This window comes from Phyllostomus hastatus, unplaced genomic scaffold (genome assembly GCF_019186645.2).
Source record: "Phyllostomus hastatus isolate PE091 unplaced genomic scaffold, TTU_PhHast_1.1 phas_scaffold_755, whole genome shotgun sequence".
Classification (NCBI taxonomy): domain Eukaryota; kingdom Metazoa; phylum Chordata; class Mammalia; order Chiroptera; family Phyllostomidae; genus Phyllostomus; species Phyllostomus hastatus.
In genome coordinates this window covers 4,899,630-4,919,145 of record NW_025334039.1, presented here as the reverse complement: position 1 = coordinate 4,919,145, position 19,516 = coordinate 4,899,630, and the positions used below count along the sequence as shown (strand labels likewise).

At 52.5% G+C, this 19,516-nt stretch overlaps 1 protein-coding gene across 2 annotated transcripts in view; it reads left to right on the top strand.

Annotated features, from left to right (window-relative positions):
• The first annotated feature begins 201 nt into the window (after nt 1–201).
• The window catches only part of CHST11 (carbohydrate sulfotransferase 11), a 245,524-nt gene continuing 226,209 nt past the window's right edge, over nt 202–19,516 (top strand). Inside the window, exon 1 of one of the 2 annotated variants that reach the window (XM_045826661.1) lies at nt 202–807. In XM_045826661.1, coding sequence (XP_045682617.1) covers nt 705–807 — 103 coding nt within the window. In that variant the 5' untranslated portion in view covers nt 202–704. Of the gene's footprint in view, nt 823–19,516 lie in introns of both variants that reach the window. The other variant, XM_045826660.1, reaches the window with a different exon arrangement.

The following is a 19,516-nucleotide window of genomic DNA, read 5'->3' as shown; positions in this document are numbered from 1 at the left end:
GGTTTTGTCATGGAAACGCTGACACAACCTCCAGACGGCGGCCCAGCCGGCCGGGGACTGAGGGCTTTTGGGACCCTGCGGGAGCGCGGAGCGCACTCTGCACTCCCCGGGAAACAGCTGGACGCGACCAAGTCCCGGGTAGGGGCGGGGGAGGCGCGACGCTCCGCCCAGACGCTCCGGTCCCTCCCTCCCCCAGTTCTCCGCAGGCGCCCTCCTCTCGCCGGGGGCTGCGAGTTGCATTTGGTAAAACCCAGCCCCGGAATATATAGATCATTGGAGCGCAATGAAGTAGGCTTCGGAGAGAAGGGAGGGGGCCGGTTCGACAGCCACATCGGCCAGCGCAGCGGCAGCACCACCATCACCGCTCGCACCCCAGCCGCCTGGCCCGCGAGGAGGCAGCAGCGGCGGCCGCCGGCGGGCGCTGAGGCGGCGGCGGAGAGGCGAGGAGGACCAGCCGGAGGATCCGGAGCGCGCAGCCGGCGGGTCCACGCATCTTGGCACTTCCAGAGCAACTCCGGCGTCTTCCACACCCTCGCCCGGGGCTAGGAGCTCTGAGACCGGCCGCAAAGCTAGCCCGATCCTTCTCCCGAGCCCTCCCAACCCTGCCCTGCGCCTCCCGGGTCGGCTCCACGCAGCGAGGTCCCGGCTCCTGCGCCCCGGGCGCGCCTCCCGGACACCCCGGTACCCGTAGGCAGGACAAAGCCATGAAGCCGGCGCTTCTGGAAGTGATGAGGATGAACAGAATTTGCCGGATGGTGCTGGCCACTTGCTTGGGATCCTTTATCCTGGTCATCTTCTATTTCCAAAGTATGTTGCACCCAGGTAGGGGGCGCGTTAGCGTGGTTTTGTTGAATATTTTCTTCTCTCTCGCGCTCTCGCTCGGTCGCTCCGCCTGGTTTCTGCCTCTTCCATCCTTTACCTCTTCTTCCTCGGCCACCTCGGGGCTCCCTGTCGCCCGGGTGTGCCCGGGTCACCGAGTCGGGAAGGAGGGTGGGGAGGGTGGGAAGATGTGCTTGCTCCCTTGCTCTGCTTCCTCCGGCTCCGGGCTGGAGGATGGGACCAGAGGGGCGGTAGTTTTTTTTTCCCCCCCTCTTTTCTTTGTGTCTCTGGTCTGTCCTTCTGCGAGGTAGCTGGTAAAGGTAGAGGTAGTGGGAAGCGGCTGGGGGCGGGGGTTAGGTTTGAAGTGTATGAAACTCCTTCTCTGCTCTTGCCGTAGTCGGAGGATGAAAGAGGCGCCGGAGCCGACCGCCCAGCGCCCGGGCGCTCTGCCCCTTCCTGGTGGGGGTGCCAGGGGCGAAGGGTGCGCCCTCCGGCGAGGTAGAGAGTGCCTGCCGCGAGCTCCGGAGCCCCGGGCTAGGCTTCCACGTGTCCGGGGCTCGGCCCCGCGCTGAGCAGGTGTGGGGAGAGGCTCCGGGCGCTGCCTCTCCACCGGGTCGGGGAAGGGACCTGGCGCTGGCAGTTTGCCCCCGGGTCCGGATCCGCAATGACCTTGCGGCTAGTGCTGTTGGGCCTGCTTCAGCACCCCCACCCCCCTTCCCTCCATCCCTGATTCTGTGCTGGGGCCCCGGAGCTCCTGGGTCTCGCCTTGGCCGCAGCAGTTTTGGAGGAAACTTCGGCCGGGACTTGGGCTGACCGTCACGTTGCATTTCCCCCTACTCCCCGGCCCCGAGCACCCGGAGTCCCCCGGGCCCTGTGGGAGTAAGTCCCCTCCTCCCAGTCTCCAGTGGCTTAGACCCTCTCACATCTGAAATCGGGACTGGGGGAGAGCCGAGGCTCGCCGCTTCCGATGGGCGCGAAGGAAAGTTTGGGACCTGGGAAGGGATGGGCTCCCCGGAGCGCGGCGGCCGGGGGTTTGCAGTTCGCCTCTAAAGCCCAACAGGTAGAAAGAACCTTCCGAGGAGGCTTACGGGGTAACGTGGTCTGCTTGCCCCGCCTTGGACCCTCCTCTCCCCATTCCAGTCCCCAGCAAGCCTGGCCGGGCCACATTGACTCTGAAATCTTTTTTTTTTTTTTACGCCCAGGAGTTCTTTCTCAGCGTAGTCGCAGCAATAGTTTGCTTTTAGAATTTCAAGGAGGAGGGAGCTGGAAACACGTTTTCTTCCAGGGGAACGGGATTGCTATTCTTTTTTGCCCTGGTCTTCTTTCAGTGTGTATCTGATATTCTCAGCAGACCTGCATTCATCTAGCCTGCGTTTGACTCGATGGCGGAGGAATAAAGCCGTCCTTCCCATCCAATAGGCCGGCTGCCGGCCGCGGGATGCCTTGGCAGCGCGGGGACAGAACAGCCCCTCTGCTCCACTCCAGGAGCAGTTGTCAAGGCGGCCACCGCTGCCAAGGATATGGTCTGACACCACCGCTTGCAACCTCAGGACATCGCAGCCAGCCTTGTAAAAGATGGCTTTTGTTTGCCGTCGGGTATTTTTAGTTTCATGTCAGCAAACTACCGCGGGTTTTGTCACTTCATCCAAACCCGTGGTTGTGAAACTTCTAAGGGAATTTAAAAATGGGCCTCGCTTGCCCTGGGCCAGCCAGGCGGTGGTTGCAGCGGGCAGGAGCAGACAGATGGTGGTGTTCTGGAGACCAGGCCAGGCTCCGCCCCAGAGGGCTGAGCACTGAGTGGTGAGCAGATAACAACACTGAGGCTGAAACAATTTAAACAAAGGACTGAATGCTTTGGTGTAGTCTCTGGAGATGTGTCTAGGCCATTTCAAGTTTTGCCTGGATCCAACATGCCAGGTAGTTCTCTGCAGGAATGCCTGGAACGCGGAGAAACGTAAGCCTCCAGCAAGAATGCCCGTGAACTTCTCTGTACCTGCTCGTTGTCCAGCAAACATACTAATAGTACGCTGTGACCCACGGTGTCCATGCACCCTGAGCTCTCTTCTCTTCCTGAGTGAGAATGAGGAAGTGACTTCCTAGACAGAGATACTAAGAAGGAACTTCCAACTTGTGACTGGCACTTGCCTAACGTTTCCAGCTGTAGTGAGAGTATTCAGTCACTGGGAAAGTGGCATTGGCCCTTTTCAGTCTGGTCTTCTGGGACCAGCAGGAGAACCTTTCTAAGGCTGTGCTTGCTGATAGGATCCTCTGCCCTTGACCCTCTGCCCTCAGCCATGGCTCCCCTTCCTGGTTCCCTCTCCTCCTGAGAACTGGCATTTGTGTGTCATTCCCCTCTGTGAGTGTGCTCCCCTGATATTTGTTCCCAGTCCACAGCAAATACTACTTTCAATACATCTTATGGCCTGTAGGACTGTAGGTCGCTCTTGGGAAAGGCCCTTATTTTGAATTACATAGGGTCCCACAAAAACTCTATGTCAACGGTTTATTATTACATGCAACATAAAAATATGCCTTGAAATCCGTATTGAACATTTTCTCCATCCCCCCCTTTTTTTAAACTACACTGTTGATGAAGGCTGATGTGAAATCTTTCCTACAGCTTTGAATTTTTTTGAGAATTTGCTGCTTTTGGCTTCTAGGAAGGATTTAGAGTAACGAGAGCTGATCCTTACCTCTGGCTCTTGAGCTCTGGTCTCCCCAGATCGCCCCGGGAGAGGCAGAAGGCACAGCATGGCACAGATTGCGTTGCAAAGCACTCGGAGCCCTCTGGCAGGAGCTCTGAGTAGCTGTATCTGAGATAGAAAAATCTGTTCCAAATGACGTGGGTCCCTTGGTGGCCGGGGATGACCTGAGGTGTGTGAGGCGGGAGAGAACGGGTAAAAGGAGAGAGCTAGGGGTGTAGGTGTGTTTTGTGAGTGGGGGGTATCTCTTCCTCGGATTCTAACCTGGGGTCCCTTGCACTTTTCTAATTCATAAACTTGAGTCATTTGTACCCTTGCGTGTTTGGTGTTTAATTTGGTTGGGAGGTTCAGCAGAAATGCGCCTCATCAGTGAGGATGGCGCTTTTCTTTAGATCTTTGACACTGAGTTAACTGGCATTTGTTAAGAATGGCTTTTTGGGGCGGGGACCTGGTTTGTGGCCCCATTCCGAATCCTGGTGTTTTGCACAGTGCCTGACAACACAGGAGGTTCTCAATGAAATATTTGCTGGGTGAAGGCACGAAGTGGCCAAACTCCAGAAGCCTGGCCTCTCTGGTGCTCAGGAGGCTGCGACAAGCCTCGGCAGGCACACCTGGTCAGGAAGTGTCCGGTGGGGACCCTTCCCTGCCTTTCTGGTCCCCTGAGGCATGAATTCAGCTTAAGTTCTCGAGGCACCATACAGGAGTATTCCCCAAGGCCTCAATTTTTCTTTTTTTTAAATCCTCGCCTGAGGATATGTTTATTGGGATGTTTATTGATTTTAGAGAGAGAGGAAGGGGGGAGAGAGAGAAACAAGCATGTGAGAGAGCAGGAACATCGATTGGTTGCCACTTGTACGTGCCCCGAACTGTGATCCAGCCTGCGACCTAGGCATGTGCCCTGACCGGGAATTGAACCCCCAACCTTTTGGTGTTGCGGGACAACGTTCCAACCAGCTGAGCCACCCGGCCGCGGCTCCCTGTAGGCTTTATTTCGCTGCCGGGAGGTGTGAGACAGCTGAGGCACTGCCCAGCGTCCTGGGTACCTGGGAGGCCTGGCCTGGTTTAGCCCAGAGACCTGAACAAGCACATCTGCAGGGCAGACACCTTCTGTGGGTGGAACTGCTCCTGACGTGTCGGTGAGAATGGGGTGGCAGGCTTATAGTGTCTGCACACGCTTGGGCCCTCGGTGAATGCAGCCTGCGAAGGTGCATCCCTACACTAAAGAGTCTGCACACCTTCCCCAGACAGCGGGGCTGTGATGGAGCTTCACCATGCCAGGCAGTGCTGGGAGGCCCCCACGCTGCCTGTGTGCCCAGGGTAGATGCTGGCCCCGCACCTCCCTTTGGTGTTAACTCCGAGGACTGTGCTTTGTTTGAAAGCCCCTGTCACAGAAGCCTGCACAGGAGAAAGCCTGTTGCATCCTTCCCTTCTTCTCATTGCAATTTATTTTTCCTTCTACAATGTATTTACTTTCACTGTCACCTGGGACTTCTTTGCTTTGGTTGATGGTATTAAAAGGTTGTACCCTTTATTTAAAGACTTCCTGGGTTACCCCTTTGTAGTTTCACTTGATTAGATTGAACGTAAAACACTTTTGCATTACGATTTTAATCTAATTATAAACAATGTGCGCTCATTTTCGTCAAGTTAGTTAAGTACAGAAGAGAAATAATCCTTCCTTATTCCGCCACTCAGAAGCAATGGGTCCTTTTTCTATATGTTGTAGCATATGTATGTAAAATAGTTGGTATCACACCATGCATTTTGTACCCCATGTGATAATATGTATTTTAGACAAATGCATCATTATGGTTGACTATTCACTTTAAAGACAGAAAATCTAACCACAACCTTTTCCATTTAGACTTGCCTGTGTGCCATTGTTCCCCTGCCTGCCTCCTCCTCTCCCCTTTGCAGGCCATCAGCCCCAGCGTGCCTTATTTCCCCTTCTGCTGTACACATTTAATTTTAAATTAAAGAGTCTTTCTGATTATTCGTGAAATGAGCTTTGGAGTCATAGGGGCTGTTCCTGTGTTATCTCTCAGCTATCTCCTTTGCAAAGCTGTTGGGAGGGTCTCAAAGATGAGACCGTTATGAACGTTATGAACCCTGGACTGGCATTTAGTAACTGAAGGATAAGCCATTTCCTTCGGTTGCGGGGTGGCCCCAGGGCTGTTTCAATGTTTGTGCCTCAACAGAGCCGTTTTCATAGCTGCATTCAGATGAGACAGATAAATGTAGGCAATTTCCTGCGACAGCTGTCACGACTGTTGAGGGGTCCTTTTGTAATAAAAGAGGAGATAAGGCCCCAGAGAAAGGGCCGTTGGAGGTTTCCTGAGCGCATGGGGCAGGGAGATGACCTGACCTGCAGCAGAGGCACCTTCTGTTTGTATGTATCTGGTCCCAAAGTCGTTTTCACTAAGGACCAGCTCTGTCCGCACAGCCACTGAAAACAGGAAATCAGAGGCACCACCCTTTCCCTTCTTAAATCCACCGAAAGGACGAACTCATCTGGGGAGAAGAAGTGGAAAAGGCTCTCTTGAAAGTCACTGCTGGCAGGCCGCTTCTATGGGCAGGTTCCGAGAAAAACTGAAAGTTGTTTTGCTGACTCATTTTCTCTTCATAGTTTTTCCTCCCTTGAGTTTTGAGACCCCATCTTTATCACAAGAGGAGGGGGGCGGCATTTCTTCTAGGAGACTATTGAATCATCTGATCTGTCCATCAAAACTTCCTGGAATCTGTAATGTGCCGCATCCTGGAGCAAATGGGGTGGATCAGAACTTCAGAGCAGAGCTGCCCTTTTGGCCTCTCCCCCTCTGTCTCTCTGCCCTGCTCTGTGCCAGGGGTTGTCCTTGGCACTGGGAGTCCAACATGAACGCTGATTTCTGCACTCACGGGACTGAGACTCCAGTGAGGCAGCTAGACTTGAAGCAAATGCAGAAGTAAAAGGTGGGGCATGGCAGATTGTGTGGAGAGAGAAAACCCAAGCAGGGAAGAAGGGTGAGGGGCGTGAGAAGCAGGGGCTGCGACTCCATAGAGGTGATTAGGGAATACCACCGGTACAATGACATAGGAGAGCGGAGACCTGAAAGAAGTGAAGGGGTGGCCCTCTGTCTGCGCCAGGAAGCATGTTCCAGGCAGAGAGGAGCACGGGTCAGGTCTCTGAGGTGGGAACATGTGCCGTGGCCAGCAGCTCTGAGTGTCCAGAGCAGAGAGAAGGGAGCAGACAAAGATTATGAGCTGGAAAGAGATGGTGTGGGCCTGGACCTTGGCCTTGACTGAGGTTGGGATGGGAAACTCTGGTGGGGTTGGAGCAGGGGACACTGGCGGGAGGGGACAGGGATGGGGCGGCGTGATGAAGCCTCTTCCTCGCACTCCTGTGTTCCGTGCACCTGATGAAGTGGGCGCCACGTGTACCCCTGTGCTCCTCTGCCAACCCACCCCGAGTTAGACCGCCCCGCGCTCCATCTTTAAAGCAGTCACGTACTCAACAGAAAGAGAGATTTGAGACAATGCCCACCTGCGTGTTGTGCTGGAAATTGGCATTCACGAATAAACACAACTGCAAGTAGCCCCTGACTTGCCCAGGCATTCACTAAAAACACAGAGACTGAGTGGACTGGTGACTGGGGAGCGGAAAACCTGGGCCCCAGCGTGGGTTCCCCCACTTCCTAACTCCACGAATGACTGTGTTTTATCGATGCTCAGACACTCACTTGTGCACATTCTCATACATATGAAATTAGACGGTGCTGTCATTGAGGGCATCTGAGCGCGTCTGTGCTTGGGTGGGCAGGCCTTTTCTTTCCCAGCAGACTGCAAAGTAGCACCTGTGTGAATCATGGAAACACTTTCTGGGAACTGTGGCACACTCTGGAACTGTGGGAAGGGGGTGAAAAAGGCACTCCTGCCAGAAGGCAGGGCTGGCTCCAGCTGAGGGCCTGGAAGCAGCTGATAGGGCCCTAAGTACCGGCTTCCTGCTCCCTAACCCCCGTGCCCAGCTCGCAGGCCCTTGTTCAGTCTTTTCTGCTCTGCCTGGGAAGTTTGCACCTTTGTTCCAAGCCCCAGGGCTTGCAGTTATCTGCTGAACTGATCGGGTTCATCAGAGTCAGAACGGGAAGGGTGGGGACGTAAGTTCTTTAACTTGGGACTTGACCCTGGAAGCTCAGATGGAAACAGGGACATTTCTTGGGGGAAAGTATCAGCAGTGTGGATTTTTATTTCTTCCACAGCGCCTGAGCTCTCGGGGCCTTTTCTCCTCACTAGCCCTTTTAGAAGTAAGTGTATTGTGGTCGTTTGTTTACTTGTACCTCTTCCTCTTTTGATTCAGCAAGGAGATATGTTCTGCCTTTGAACTGGGCCCGGAGGTGTTTAGGAAGCATGCAGAGAGCAAATACTTCACATTCTGCTGAGCCCTGAAGGGGGATATATTCTGAGAAACGCGTCTTTAGGCGAGTCTTTAGGCGAGTCTGCCCTTGGGAACTCCCAGGGAGTATGTATACAAGCCTGGGCAGGGGATGGTCCAGCCTGTCTTTCTTGGAGAGCCTGGTGCCAAGGCCTAGGGCATGGCTGTCTGCCGCTGTAGACTTTCTGCTGGGCCAGCGCTCGGCCACACTGCCCTTGCTCCACAGCACAGGGTTACAGCAGGCACGAGAAGACATGGTGCAGGGAAGATGCAAGAGACACAGTCAAGGCAAGAGATAAGGAGGCTGCTGCTGGGGCAACACGGCTTATCGTTTCACGGAACACAATTTTTTTTGATAAGTAGAAAGCGTGTGCTCTAAAATAATAATAATAATAAGTATAGTGTGATAAATACAAAAGCCAGTAACATTGTCGTTTATGATCAAGTATTGTGTATTGGACATAATCGCGTGTATACTTTTATACACCAACGCTGTTTGTAAGGCACTGAGCTGCTGTGTGACGATGGCTGCTGTGTCACTGGGCCGCAGGAATTTTTCGGCTCTATTGTAATCTTACGGGACGAACACGCCCTTACCAGCCGCGAGACTGCAAGTGATTCTCAGCGATGCGTCTTCCACTTCTGCCTGCACCTCACCGACGTGCGCAGAGCCCGGAGGGGAGAGCTTCTCACGTGGTTTATTCTCCTTGACTCCCAGACGTCTTTGCTCCTGGTCCACTGGGATTCGGTCAGAGTTCAGGGCAGGGACTAGAAAGCAGCCTAGGTATTTAAAGCGAAAAGGTATTTAATGCGGGGGATCTGGCGCTTATAAAATTGGTGGGAGGGCTGGAGGCACTGTTAATAGTAGTGTATGTATAATAATAATAATAATTCGGAAACATACATGTGTAGGCATGCTGCTGAAAACTGACCCACTGGGGGGTTCGCTGCCTCCGAGTCTGTCCCTGGAACTCCTGCGCCCCAGAGCAAGCCGGTGGATGATGCATGAGCTGGGACTGTTACCCGCTGCAGCCAGCTGCCTGTCAGTGCCTGGAAAGCTGGAGAGCGGGCCTGTGATGCCGTTGCAGGGGACCCTCATCGCCACGTCTGTCAGCAGCAAGCAGCCCAGAAGCAGGAAGGTGGCCTCTCGCCGGCGCCTGCTTTGTAAATCTTGAAGGACTACTTCTATCGAGGGGAACCAGAGTCACATCCAAAAACCTGGCTTCAGGGAAGCCGGGGAAATAGAGCTTTGAAATGGCCATCCTCTGCAGTATGGAAAGGCCTTCTAAAAGTAGGTAGAATGTAGGATGAGGAGACATCCACAGTACTCACCACAGCCTAGTGGTAAAACGTATGTGAGCTGTTATCCTCAACCTATTTTGTCTGTGGATAATTTGTACACGTTACTACTGTTAACTAAGGCCGGGCTCCCTGACCTCTGGGCCGGTCTGTGGCCTGTTAGGCCCCGGGTCGCACAGCAGGAGGTGAGCTTGCGTGCAACGGGCTAGAATCATCCTGAAACCATCCCTCCTCACCCTGTTCTGTGGGAAAAGTGTCTTCCACGAAACCGGTGCCTGGTGCCCAAGGTGTTGGGGACCGCTGAACTTAGGACAAGGGTATTTCTAGCTTTCTAACAGTAAGGGACCAAATCCACATGTTCGTTGTCATCTGGATAATCTTGCTGGCTGACTCCTTGTCAACTCTGATTCTGTCGTCCTTCTTACCTTGTAATGTGGCACATGAAACTTTGGAGTGAGGAATGTCAGTCTCTTGGGTGCATGTGAGTTTTTCCTCCAAACCACGGATTCCTGGGCGGGGGTCTCATAAACGCCCGTTCCATTTTGTGGGGATTACTCTGGGTGAGAGTAGGCGAGGCCGTCTGTAAATCTGCTTGTGATTCAGCTGTAAAAGGTGACCCGTTGCAATAGGCTCAGAGCGGTGGCAGTCTTGAGGCAGCCTCCAGAGTCCCCTTCAGTGTGGCTTTCCTTCTCCTTCCTCATGAGTCTCGTAAATTGCATGTAACTTGACATGACGGTTTGGGGGGGCGGTTGGTTGTATCCATTTGTATTTAACATTCATTCCTATTTGAACATTAGTTAATTTTCTTTTTAGAGAAAGTGGAACGGGAGACCCGATGCTCTCTTCCCAGGCCCCTTTGCGGTGCCCACGTGTTTCCCAGACTTTGGAACCCCAGGTGTAGGCTTGTCAGGAATGCAATTGGTAATCGTGAGACCCGTACAGTCAACAGTCTCGTAGAAGTCCGGTATTAATGGGGGTGGGGGTGGGGGTGTTAAAAGTCCAGTATTATATGGAGGGGGGACTGAGTTCAGCTCTAACTCGAGCAGATGTGGGTCGAGATAAGGAAACCCAGTAATATGAGTGTTTAAGTCCTTATCAATCTCTGGCTTGAGTGATTATCTTCAAAGCTTTGGGGAAGAAAAGCCCACAAAGGCGACTCAAGTGAAATGGGTTGGTGGCTGGGCTCCTGTTAGAAGCCGCTAACTTCCAAGAATCCCAGAAGAGGGACAACACAAAGGCCCCTCCAAGGTAGTGTTGTGATGTAACCCCTCACGCTTCTGAACGGTTGACATATTTTACCTTTAATATCCTTGCGTGTGGCTACTTGCTATCATGAAGAGGGCACAGAATTTGCAATGCAGGGACCAGCCTCCGGATTCAGCATCATCCGGGACATCTTTGTTGAATGCGTCCTAAGAGTCAGGCCCTGTGCTAGGTGCTAAGGATACAGCAGGGACCGAGAGAGACAAGCACCTGTGTCCTCCTGGTCCGAGTGACGGGGGAGACACAACACACGATGCGTGTTTAAAACACAGAGAATGTCCAATAGGGTCAAGTGCTACGGAGAAAAAAATAAAGCAAAAAGGAGGGTGTGAAATGCAAGCAGTGTGGGGGTGGCGATTTTATTTTATTATTTTATTTTTATCCTTACTTGAGGATACGCCTATTGATTTTAGAGAGAGGGGAAGAGAGGGAGGGAGAGAGGGAGAGAAGTATCGGTGTGAGAGAGAAGCATCCATCGGTTGCCTCTCGTACACACCCTGACCAGGACCAAACCCTCAACCCTGGCATGTGCCTTGACTGGGAATCGAACTTGCAGCTTTTTGGTTTACGGGGTGATGCTCCAACTGACTGAGCCACACCGGCCAGGGCCAGGGGGTGGCAATTTTAAATAGGGTGGTCAGGGAAGGCTCCCTGAGAAGGTGGCTTTAAAGATCCGGGAGATGAGGATATTCAGGGGATGAGCTGATGAAACAACACAGATATTTACTGAAGGCTGACATGGGTCAGGTGTTTAATATGCATTATTCCTCACAGGCACCTGATAAAGTACATACTGTTATCATTTTATACGGGAATTAAATGGAATGGGCGTTTAAGAGACCCCACCCAGGAAACCACAGTCTGGAGAAAATACAGGCACCCAAGAAACTGACATTCCTCTCTCCTATATTCCTCTCTCTCTCTTTCATTCCTATAAAATGAAAATAAAGTTTCATTTTATAAGGGAGTAGCTGGGGCATAGAAAATGTTGCTTGTCTAAAGTCACGCGGGAGGGGAATGGATGGGACTAGAGTGAAACCATGGCTGTCTGACTTGAGGCCCGTGGCCCTGGACCTCTGGCAGGGACTGTGCATGAGGGGCACCCCATCCCCCACACTCGGGAATGGGCAGGGGTGTTCGTCATTGCCTCAAGGATTGAAGACATTGATTTAGCGGCCTGGACCCAGGATGCTAGACATCCTGCGAAGGGTGAGATCTTTCCGCCCCTCCGAGAGTCATCCCGCCCCAATGCCAGTGAGCTCCTCCCCGAAAAACAGGGCTCCGGCTGCCCGCGTGAGCAGCACCTGGCTCGGTACCTGGCTACACCCCATGACTTGGGTGCGTGCCCGGCGAGTTCTAGGGGCTTGCTAATTAATTGAGTGAGTGACTGAGTGAAGGTCACAGACTCAGAGATTTGGTCCCGTCCTTCGCCAAGTGACGGTCGTATAGCTGCCTCGCTGGCATGGGGGTGAGGACTGAGTAAGGAAGCGGGTGTGAAAAGGCATTGAAAACAGATGCAGAAACAGTGCACCCATAATACCGTTGCTATAATACATGCACTGTGGTTCCTCACTCTCAGATTTTAGTCTTCGCGTTTGCAAAATGCTGTTGTGTTGCATCCTGGTTGAAACCTGAGCAAATGTTTGTCCATTTCCTACGCGCGCCCTGCGCTGTGAAGTTTACTGAAGGGGTCTGGCGTCTGGCCTCCTATGAATATCTTCTTTCTGAGCGCGCACGGCCCCTCTGGGTTGCATACGCCCCTGCCAAGGCCGAACCTCAGCTCTGCCTCGGTGCAGCAGAAAGCGGAGTCTATTCGGTGAAAAGTTAGCCTTGTGGTTTCATGCTGAATGCAAAGGCCGTAGCTCCCCCGCCCCCAGTTATACCCATAATTACCCCTCAGTTTCCCATTAGCTTGAGAAAGCGACACTTGAAAAATGAAGCAACACGGGGCACTCATCAGCGCCATTTCTGAAACGGAGCTCCGAGGCGGGCGAAAGTCCGTTCGAAAACAGAGCTGTGCCGCTGTGCCGTGGCAGCCCTCGTGCGAGCGGTGGTTTGGTGGCCTGGGGTGGCTCACCACGCAGCACAGCAGTGATCGGCCATGGCGCGCAGAGGAGGACGTCGCGCGCGGAGGAGGACGAGGACGTTATGGGCTGTTCTTGCACAGGGGCCAGCCCCCCACCCCCCACCTGGTTACCTACAAGCTTGGCGGAGCTTCCTCTTTGTGCAGAGGTTTTCAGCCTTTTTCATATTGTGGCACACACCTATACTCCAAAAAATATATACTATTTTTTTTTGCCAGTCCGACAAATAAAATAGGTATGGTTTTGATTCATTCATACTGGATGAGCATCCATGTGTTGGCTGTTCTTTCTCACTCTCTCTCTCTCTTTTTTTTAAATTTGACGATCTTAGGGAGAAGAGGTCAGTGCCCCTGACTAAACAGTCAGATGTTGCATATTTTAAAAATCCTGGAGGCACACAGGTTGAAAATCGCTGCTCTGGTGAATGGCAGAGGCTCCTTTCCCCGCTTGTCACCAGAGCAGGTGCTGAAATTGAGGGAAGACTGTGATGCTGCTTTGGGTGCAGCCCAGGCCAGGGCTGTGCAAGATGAGGCCAAGGGCCTTGCTGATCCTCTTCCCTGGTCTGCCCTTCCCCTCTCGGAGCCAGTCCCTGCTGAACTTGATACTTCACGGAAGGTGAGGAGTCTGTCAGTGCTTAGGGCTCTTTACAGCTTGAAAACTCTGTTTCCTTTTTAGCACCCCACCCTCCAGATGGACCTTCCGCCTCACCTCATTATCTGTTCAGAACAGTGGTTCTCAACTGGGGACCATTTTGCTCCTTTTTCTCCCTGCCTGTAGGGGGCGTTTGGCAAGGCCTGGAGCCAACTTGGCTGTCCCACTTGGGGAGGGGAAAGCGGTCCTCCTGGCATCTAGTGGGTCGAGGCCAGGGATGCTGCTGAACACCCTACAGTGCACGGGACAGCACCCTGCCCTTTGGTAAAGAGGAATCCGGGAATGAGGGCTCCTTCCTGTATGCTCCAGGTTTTTGTGACACTAACAATAACGGTCGCTTCCTGAGAACTTACTGTGTATCAGGTACTGTGCCAGGTAGGAGGAATTGTAACACTTAATCCTCACCACAGCCTTGGCGGGTGAGCATTTACCAATCCTGCTGTTAAAAAAAAAAGATGAGGAAACCGAGGCTAGCGAGGTCCAGGAGGTCATCGGGGTGTGTACGAGGGTCACGTTTCTGGCCTCAGGTCACGGGGCTGGAAAGCTGCACCAGCTGCACCCGGCCCAGGTCTGACCAATGCAGAGATGTGACTCTCCATCTCACCAGCCGGCCCCGGGTGCCTGTTCTCAGTTTCAGGTAATCAGGTCAGGAGGTGATTATTTCCCAGGGGCCTAAGCCTCGCTGTGGACCCTAAGTGGGACACGCAGGGAGAGCCCCATCTCCTCTTACCCTACGCTCTATCCCTGGAAGAGCTCTTCCCCTCCCGGGCCCAGTGCTGTCACCTGCATTCAGATGACACTTGCTTCTCTCTTCAACTTGGACGTGTCTTAGTCCACGTCCCGTTCACATGTGAAGTTCTGTGGGAAACCCTCGTCTGCTCTTGGTCAGGCCGAGGGGAGGGATGTGCTTCCTCCGCCTCCTGTGCCATGTGGCGTGTGCACACTTCTCAGAGGGCACGCGCCGGCACGGCGGCTTGTTAGGGGCAGGCCGAGACTCGTTCACACAGTATCTCAGTGTCTGGAGTCCAGCCTGGTACACGGTAGTTGCTTTTTCTGAGCTGCTGCAGCAAAACCACAGGCCAGGTGGCTTACGAAGAATAGAAATTTATTCCTCACACTTCTGGGGGCTGCAAGTCTGAGAGGAGGGCCCCAGAACAGCTGGCGAAGATTCTCGTCTGGGGCACAGAGTTTTGTTGGGGCTCTGGAGTCTCTTTTATACGGTCACGAATCCCACTCCCGAGGGCCCCGCCCTCAAGACCCAATCACCCCAAAGACCCCACCTCTTCACACTATTACTTCGGACATCAGATTTTCCTATTTTCTTCCTAGTCATTAATGATAACTCGTCTTTTATAGTAGGATTTTTTGGGAATTTTAACTCCATGTTCTTTTTAGTTATACATTTTTCTTCGATTGCAGTTGGTGTACAGTATTACGTTAGTTTCAGGTGTACCACATAGTGATTAGACACTTACATAACTTATGAAGTGATCACCCCAGTAAGTCTAGTCCCCACCTGACACCATGCATAGTTGTTACAATGTTATCGACTGTGTTCCCAACCTATGAATTCTGGGGTGACACAAACATGTATGTGGACCATAGCAGCAGCCACTCAGTAGCTCTTTATTGAAAGAACGAGTGTGTGGAGGGGGATTGGTGGCCAAGCAGAAGCCCCCCTGTACCGGGAAGGCAGGTGTGACGTTCGGAGCCGCTTCCCTTGCTGATTTGATGTTCAGTTTGATTCTACAGCAAGTGAGCCGCCGCGTAAGAGAGCAAAGAACAAGTCATTTAACATCGTGGCTAGATATAGACACAGCGGAAAAGTGAACAGCGAGCACAGATGTTGTTCTTGTGTGCTGCAACCGCAGAGTGGCAGCGTGTCTCGGGAAGCGGCCGGCCCACTCAGCCCGGATGGGAGGCTCTGAAACAAGACTCGCCTAGGATAGCCCTGTCCAGCTGGGATGTCCGCCAGCCACGTGTGTAACTTTGTATCTCCTAGCAGCCACGTTGAAAAAAGTACAAAAGAAACAAGTGAAATTAATATCTAAAATGTCATCATTTTAATGGACTGTCAATACTAAAAAGTATTGAGGTGTTTTACATTTTTTTTTGGACTAAGTCTTCAGAAATTCAGTGCACAGTGTACATTTGCAACACGCCTCGATGCAGACAGACTGGCCACATTTCAGGTGCTCGAAATAGCCACACAGGGCTGGCGGCTACCGCAGGTGGGGGTGCAGCTCTGAAGTGTTGGAGAACTTTTTATGCATTGGGTTGGGGTGGTTTTTTTTAAGATTTTATCTATTTATTTTTAGAGAGGGACGGGAGGGAGAAAGAGAGAGAAACAGCAATGTGTGGTTGCTGGGGGCCGTGGCCTGCAACCCAGGTATGTACCCTGACTGGGAATCGAACCTGCGACACTTTGGTTCACAGCCCGCGCTCAATCCACTGAGCTAAGCCAGCCAGGGCTGGGTTGGGGTTTTATGTTTGCTTTTTTTCTTCTTTTTATCCCTACCCCCTTTATTTCAGGGCATGTTTTCGTTCCTGGGTTTAAGCTAAACTCTTTGGGGAGACGGCTCTCTGAGGACCCTAAGTGTTAGATAAGAGAGGCTGGTTTTGGAGAGGTATGTATGTGTATTGCTAAAATATTTCAGGCCTCTAAGGTATCTTCAAAGGCTTCTGGTTAATCACTCGTCACAAGGCAGGTGAAACTCAGAGGGGTTCAGGAAATTGCTTGTAGCTCAGTTGGTTAGAGCATCGTCCTGATAGGCTAGGGTTGTGGGTTCAATCCCCGGTCAGGGCACATATAAGAATCAACCAATGAATTCATAAGTAAGTGGAACAACAGATTGATGTGTCTCCCTTCCTCTTTCTCTAATTTAAAAAAATAAAGTGGTTGTACCACAAATGTTTGAGTGTAAAGACTGTCCCAGGGAAGACTCACGCTCTTGGGCCAGAGAGAGATTGCTACTGGAGGAGAGAGGGGGTGGCTGATTTCGAGTGGACTGCTGAGGAAGACCTCATGGGAGAGGGGATGTTGCCCGGTGGGATAAACAGAGATTTGCTAGGGGAATACGGGGGAGGACAGACATTCCAGGCGAGGGCACTTGCCGGAGCAGGGGCGAGGCAGGCAGGGGAGAGATGACGGGGAGCACAGGGTGGACAGGTGGGTGGGCAGTGAACCCGGAGGCCTCTGGGTTGCTCTGAAGTTTGAATTTTAATTTTATTCTGGGGACCGGAGAGCCCTAGAAGGCTCAGGGTCTGCTGTTTTACAGATGATGGAATTTAAGTTCCATTTAATTAAACTTTCTTGTTTCGGTAGAAGGGCAGGCGTTTTCAACTTGCTTTCTCAAAATGAGCTCAGGGCCATTTTGAAATAGTTTCTATTCTTATCATTTAATGGGAGGTACGATTATTCACGGACGTCCGAGGTGCTGAGTAAGAACTAGCTGAAAAGCGCTCTGTGATGGGATTTGAAACTCCACTGTTCGCATGGCTGGTGCCCAAATTATAAGCAGTGGAGGTTAAGTTTCAGTCTCTCAGTTGCTAATGGTGCCCTGGGTTCACCCTCTGAGGGCCCTGGAGGCCGAGGCAGGAGGAGGGGAAGTTTGTAAATAGCTACAGGGAGAAGAGTGTCTCGCTTCAGTGTGAGCTCATGGGTCTGCTGGGGTCAGGCTGCAGCTGGGGGCTGCCCCGGAGAGGAGCGGTGTGGACCCCACCAAAGTCAGCCACTTCCTCTCGGGGCCAAGACCCAAGGGTCAGGCTTAGGGCCCCCTGGGGAGACTCAGCCTGTGCACCGAGTGTGGATCTGGTCTCCTTGTCCCCCTGAAAGATGCTGCTCTGTGTCACCTTCATCTCAAATGACCACCTGCCTCCTTGGAGGTCCCCGCCCCCGGGCTGGGGGAGGGCGGGTGGGTGGTTCTGGAGTTCATACACAACATGACAAGGCATCTCTGGCTTTCAGATCACTTCCGGGGGGCACTGCTCATGTGCAAAACTGAGGGCCCCCTTCACTTTCTCTGCTAGCCCGTGGCACCTGACAGCCAATGGTAAATATCTCAGAGCTGCTTCTCTTGTAGGGGTATGGGACCAGCTTTGATTCCTCCCCCCTCCTTTTTCTTCCATCAAAACAACAGTGCACCGGGAGAATTCTCCCAAAGGCTTCATTAAGAACACAAAAGTGATATAATGTCATTATAGATGGGCTGCATTTTTAAGGGGACGTGTGGCCCTACAGATGACAGGGGGTTCTGGATTTACACTGGCAAACTGGGAAGGGTGTAGGGATCAGGGGTTGGGAGGTCTAATGAAGGCAGTGCTTGCTGGGGGACGTCCCGGTAGAGGGCTGTGGCGTGGAGGCTACTTGGAAAATAGAAGAACGAGGTAGGAATCCTTTAAGAGCCAAGGGTGTCTTGTACGTAGGGCTTTCTGTGTCGTGTGCTGTTCAAAAACGGAAGTGCAGGTTTGAAATGAGAAACCGAACGGGCGATCTTTCAGTCTCTTGTCATGCAGCAGCTTTTGTTGGGAGAGTGCGAGCCATCAAAGGAAAGACAATTATGTGCTTAAAAATATTCACCGGCAACAGTGGCCCTGCTCATTTTGGAATAATCCCTTTAATCCAGGAGCCGGGGTGGCCCAGGGCCCTTTCCCTCGGCACTCGGGAGAGAATGCATCTGAGACTTACGGACTTTATTTCCTGTGTCTGTAAAGGTAAATTGAAGCTTTCAAAATATGTGCAGGTCTGATAGTGAGTGCCGTCGAGAAATGGAATTCTCAGTCACGTGTGAAGGGGGCTGTTGTTGGCAAGTCACGGGGACGTTCCTCCTTTATTGTCCCGGGAAATGAGTGAGCCGTGGGTTCAGGGCCCCGAGTTCTCAGCCCAGACGCCTCTGCTGTCATCGCTTCACAAACCACGGTGACCCTGCCAGGAGGAGGAGGTGCAGTGCAGTAGAAAGGGCCTCGGTGGGGGTCAGGGAACCTGGGCTCTAGTCCTGGTTCCTCTGCTCCGTTCTGGGGACCTTCCCGTGGGTCACTCGCGGGCATCCACGTCGCTCCCCCAAGCCGAAGGCGTCCAGAGTAGGTAATTTCAGGTCAAGCAGAGTTTGGGTGACCCCACCCTGATCAGAGTGCCTGCTAGCCTCTCTGTTTTATATTTTGAGGTTTCTGGTAAAATTTTATCAGAAGAAAGCGTTTCAAGGCTAAAGCCATCAACAGTTTTGCAGTTTACTGCTTCCTGTTTCTAAGACTATTTCTCTGAACTCAGCACTTGTTCTGCTAACGGTTCTCAAAATCGATCCACAGTTAAGGGTACATCATAGTTTAAAGTGCAGAATTCCTGTTCGTACAGTATGAACGAACAGACCGACATCTGTCCACCCCTCCGTCCATCACGAAGCTTGTATGGACCGAACATTTACCTGACTAGAGACAAATCTAAATAAGACTTAGTTCCTGCCTGTGGATAACTTGCAATTTAGCAAGTGGTGACAGACCCGTAATTGAGAGCTGCCGTGCTTTGTAATGATGGCCACGGGCAGCTAGAAGACAGAAGGCCTCCTTCGTTTCGGGGAGGTCGGGGAGCTTCCTGGAGGAGGAGCCTTGGAACTGGACCACAGACCTTCATCTGGTCACTCAGCAAGCCTGCTGTGTGTGCCAGGACCAGGCCAAAGGCCAGGGCCACAGCAGAGGACGAAAAAGCAGACGAAAATCCCTGCTCCGGTGGAGCTGACATTCTTGGTTTACAGGTTATCCAGCGGCAAGGCTCGCCCCACCTCCGGCTGGCTCCTCCCACCTCCGGCTGGCTCCTCCCACCTCCGGCTGGCTCCTCCTTCTCCACCATACTGCCCCCCCCACACCGCAGTGTCAGAGTAAAACAGTGTTTGTGTGTGTTTATGTTTCTGATTACACACTTAGCCCAGGTGTATCATAGAAGACTTTGAGAAAAGGAGCCTACTACAAAAGTCACCCCTGATCCCTGCCCCCCAGGAAGGACCTCTGACACCCTCTAGTCTGCGTGTCTGTGTGTACCTACTGGACGCTCGAAGATGAAGTCACCGCGTGGATACTACGGCGCATCTTCCTCTTGCTGCTTACAGCGAATTGTGAGCGCGTTTTCTCACATCATCCGGGTTTCTCTGAAAACACCATAACCTTCCGTCACGTGGATGTCATAATGTCCCGTGTTATGGTCACGTGGGTATGTTGTCCCCTGGATGCAATTTAGTCCCTCTCATTTGTCGAACAATTTTGAAAAAAGATTTTCCCTTTTAAAAAAATCACCACGGCCTACC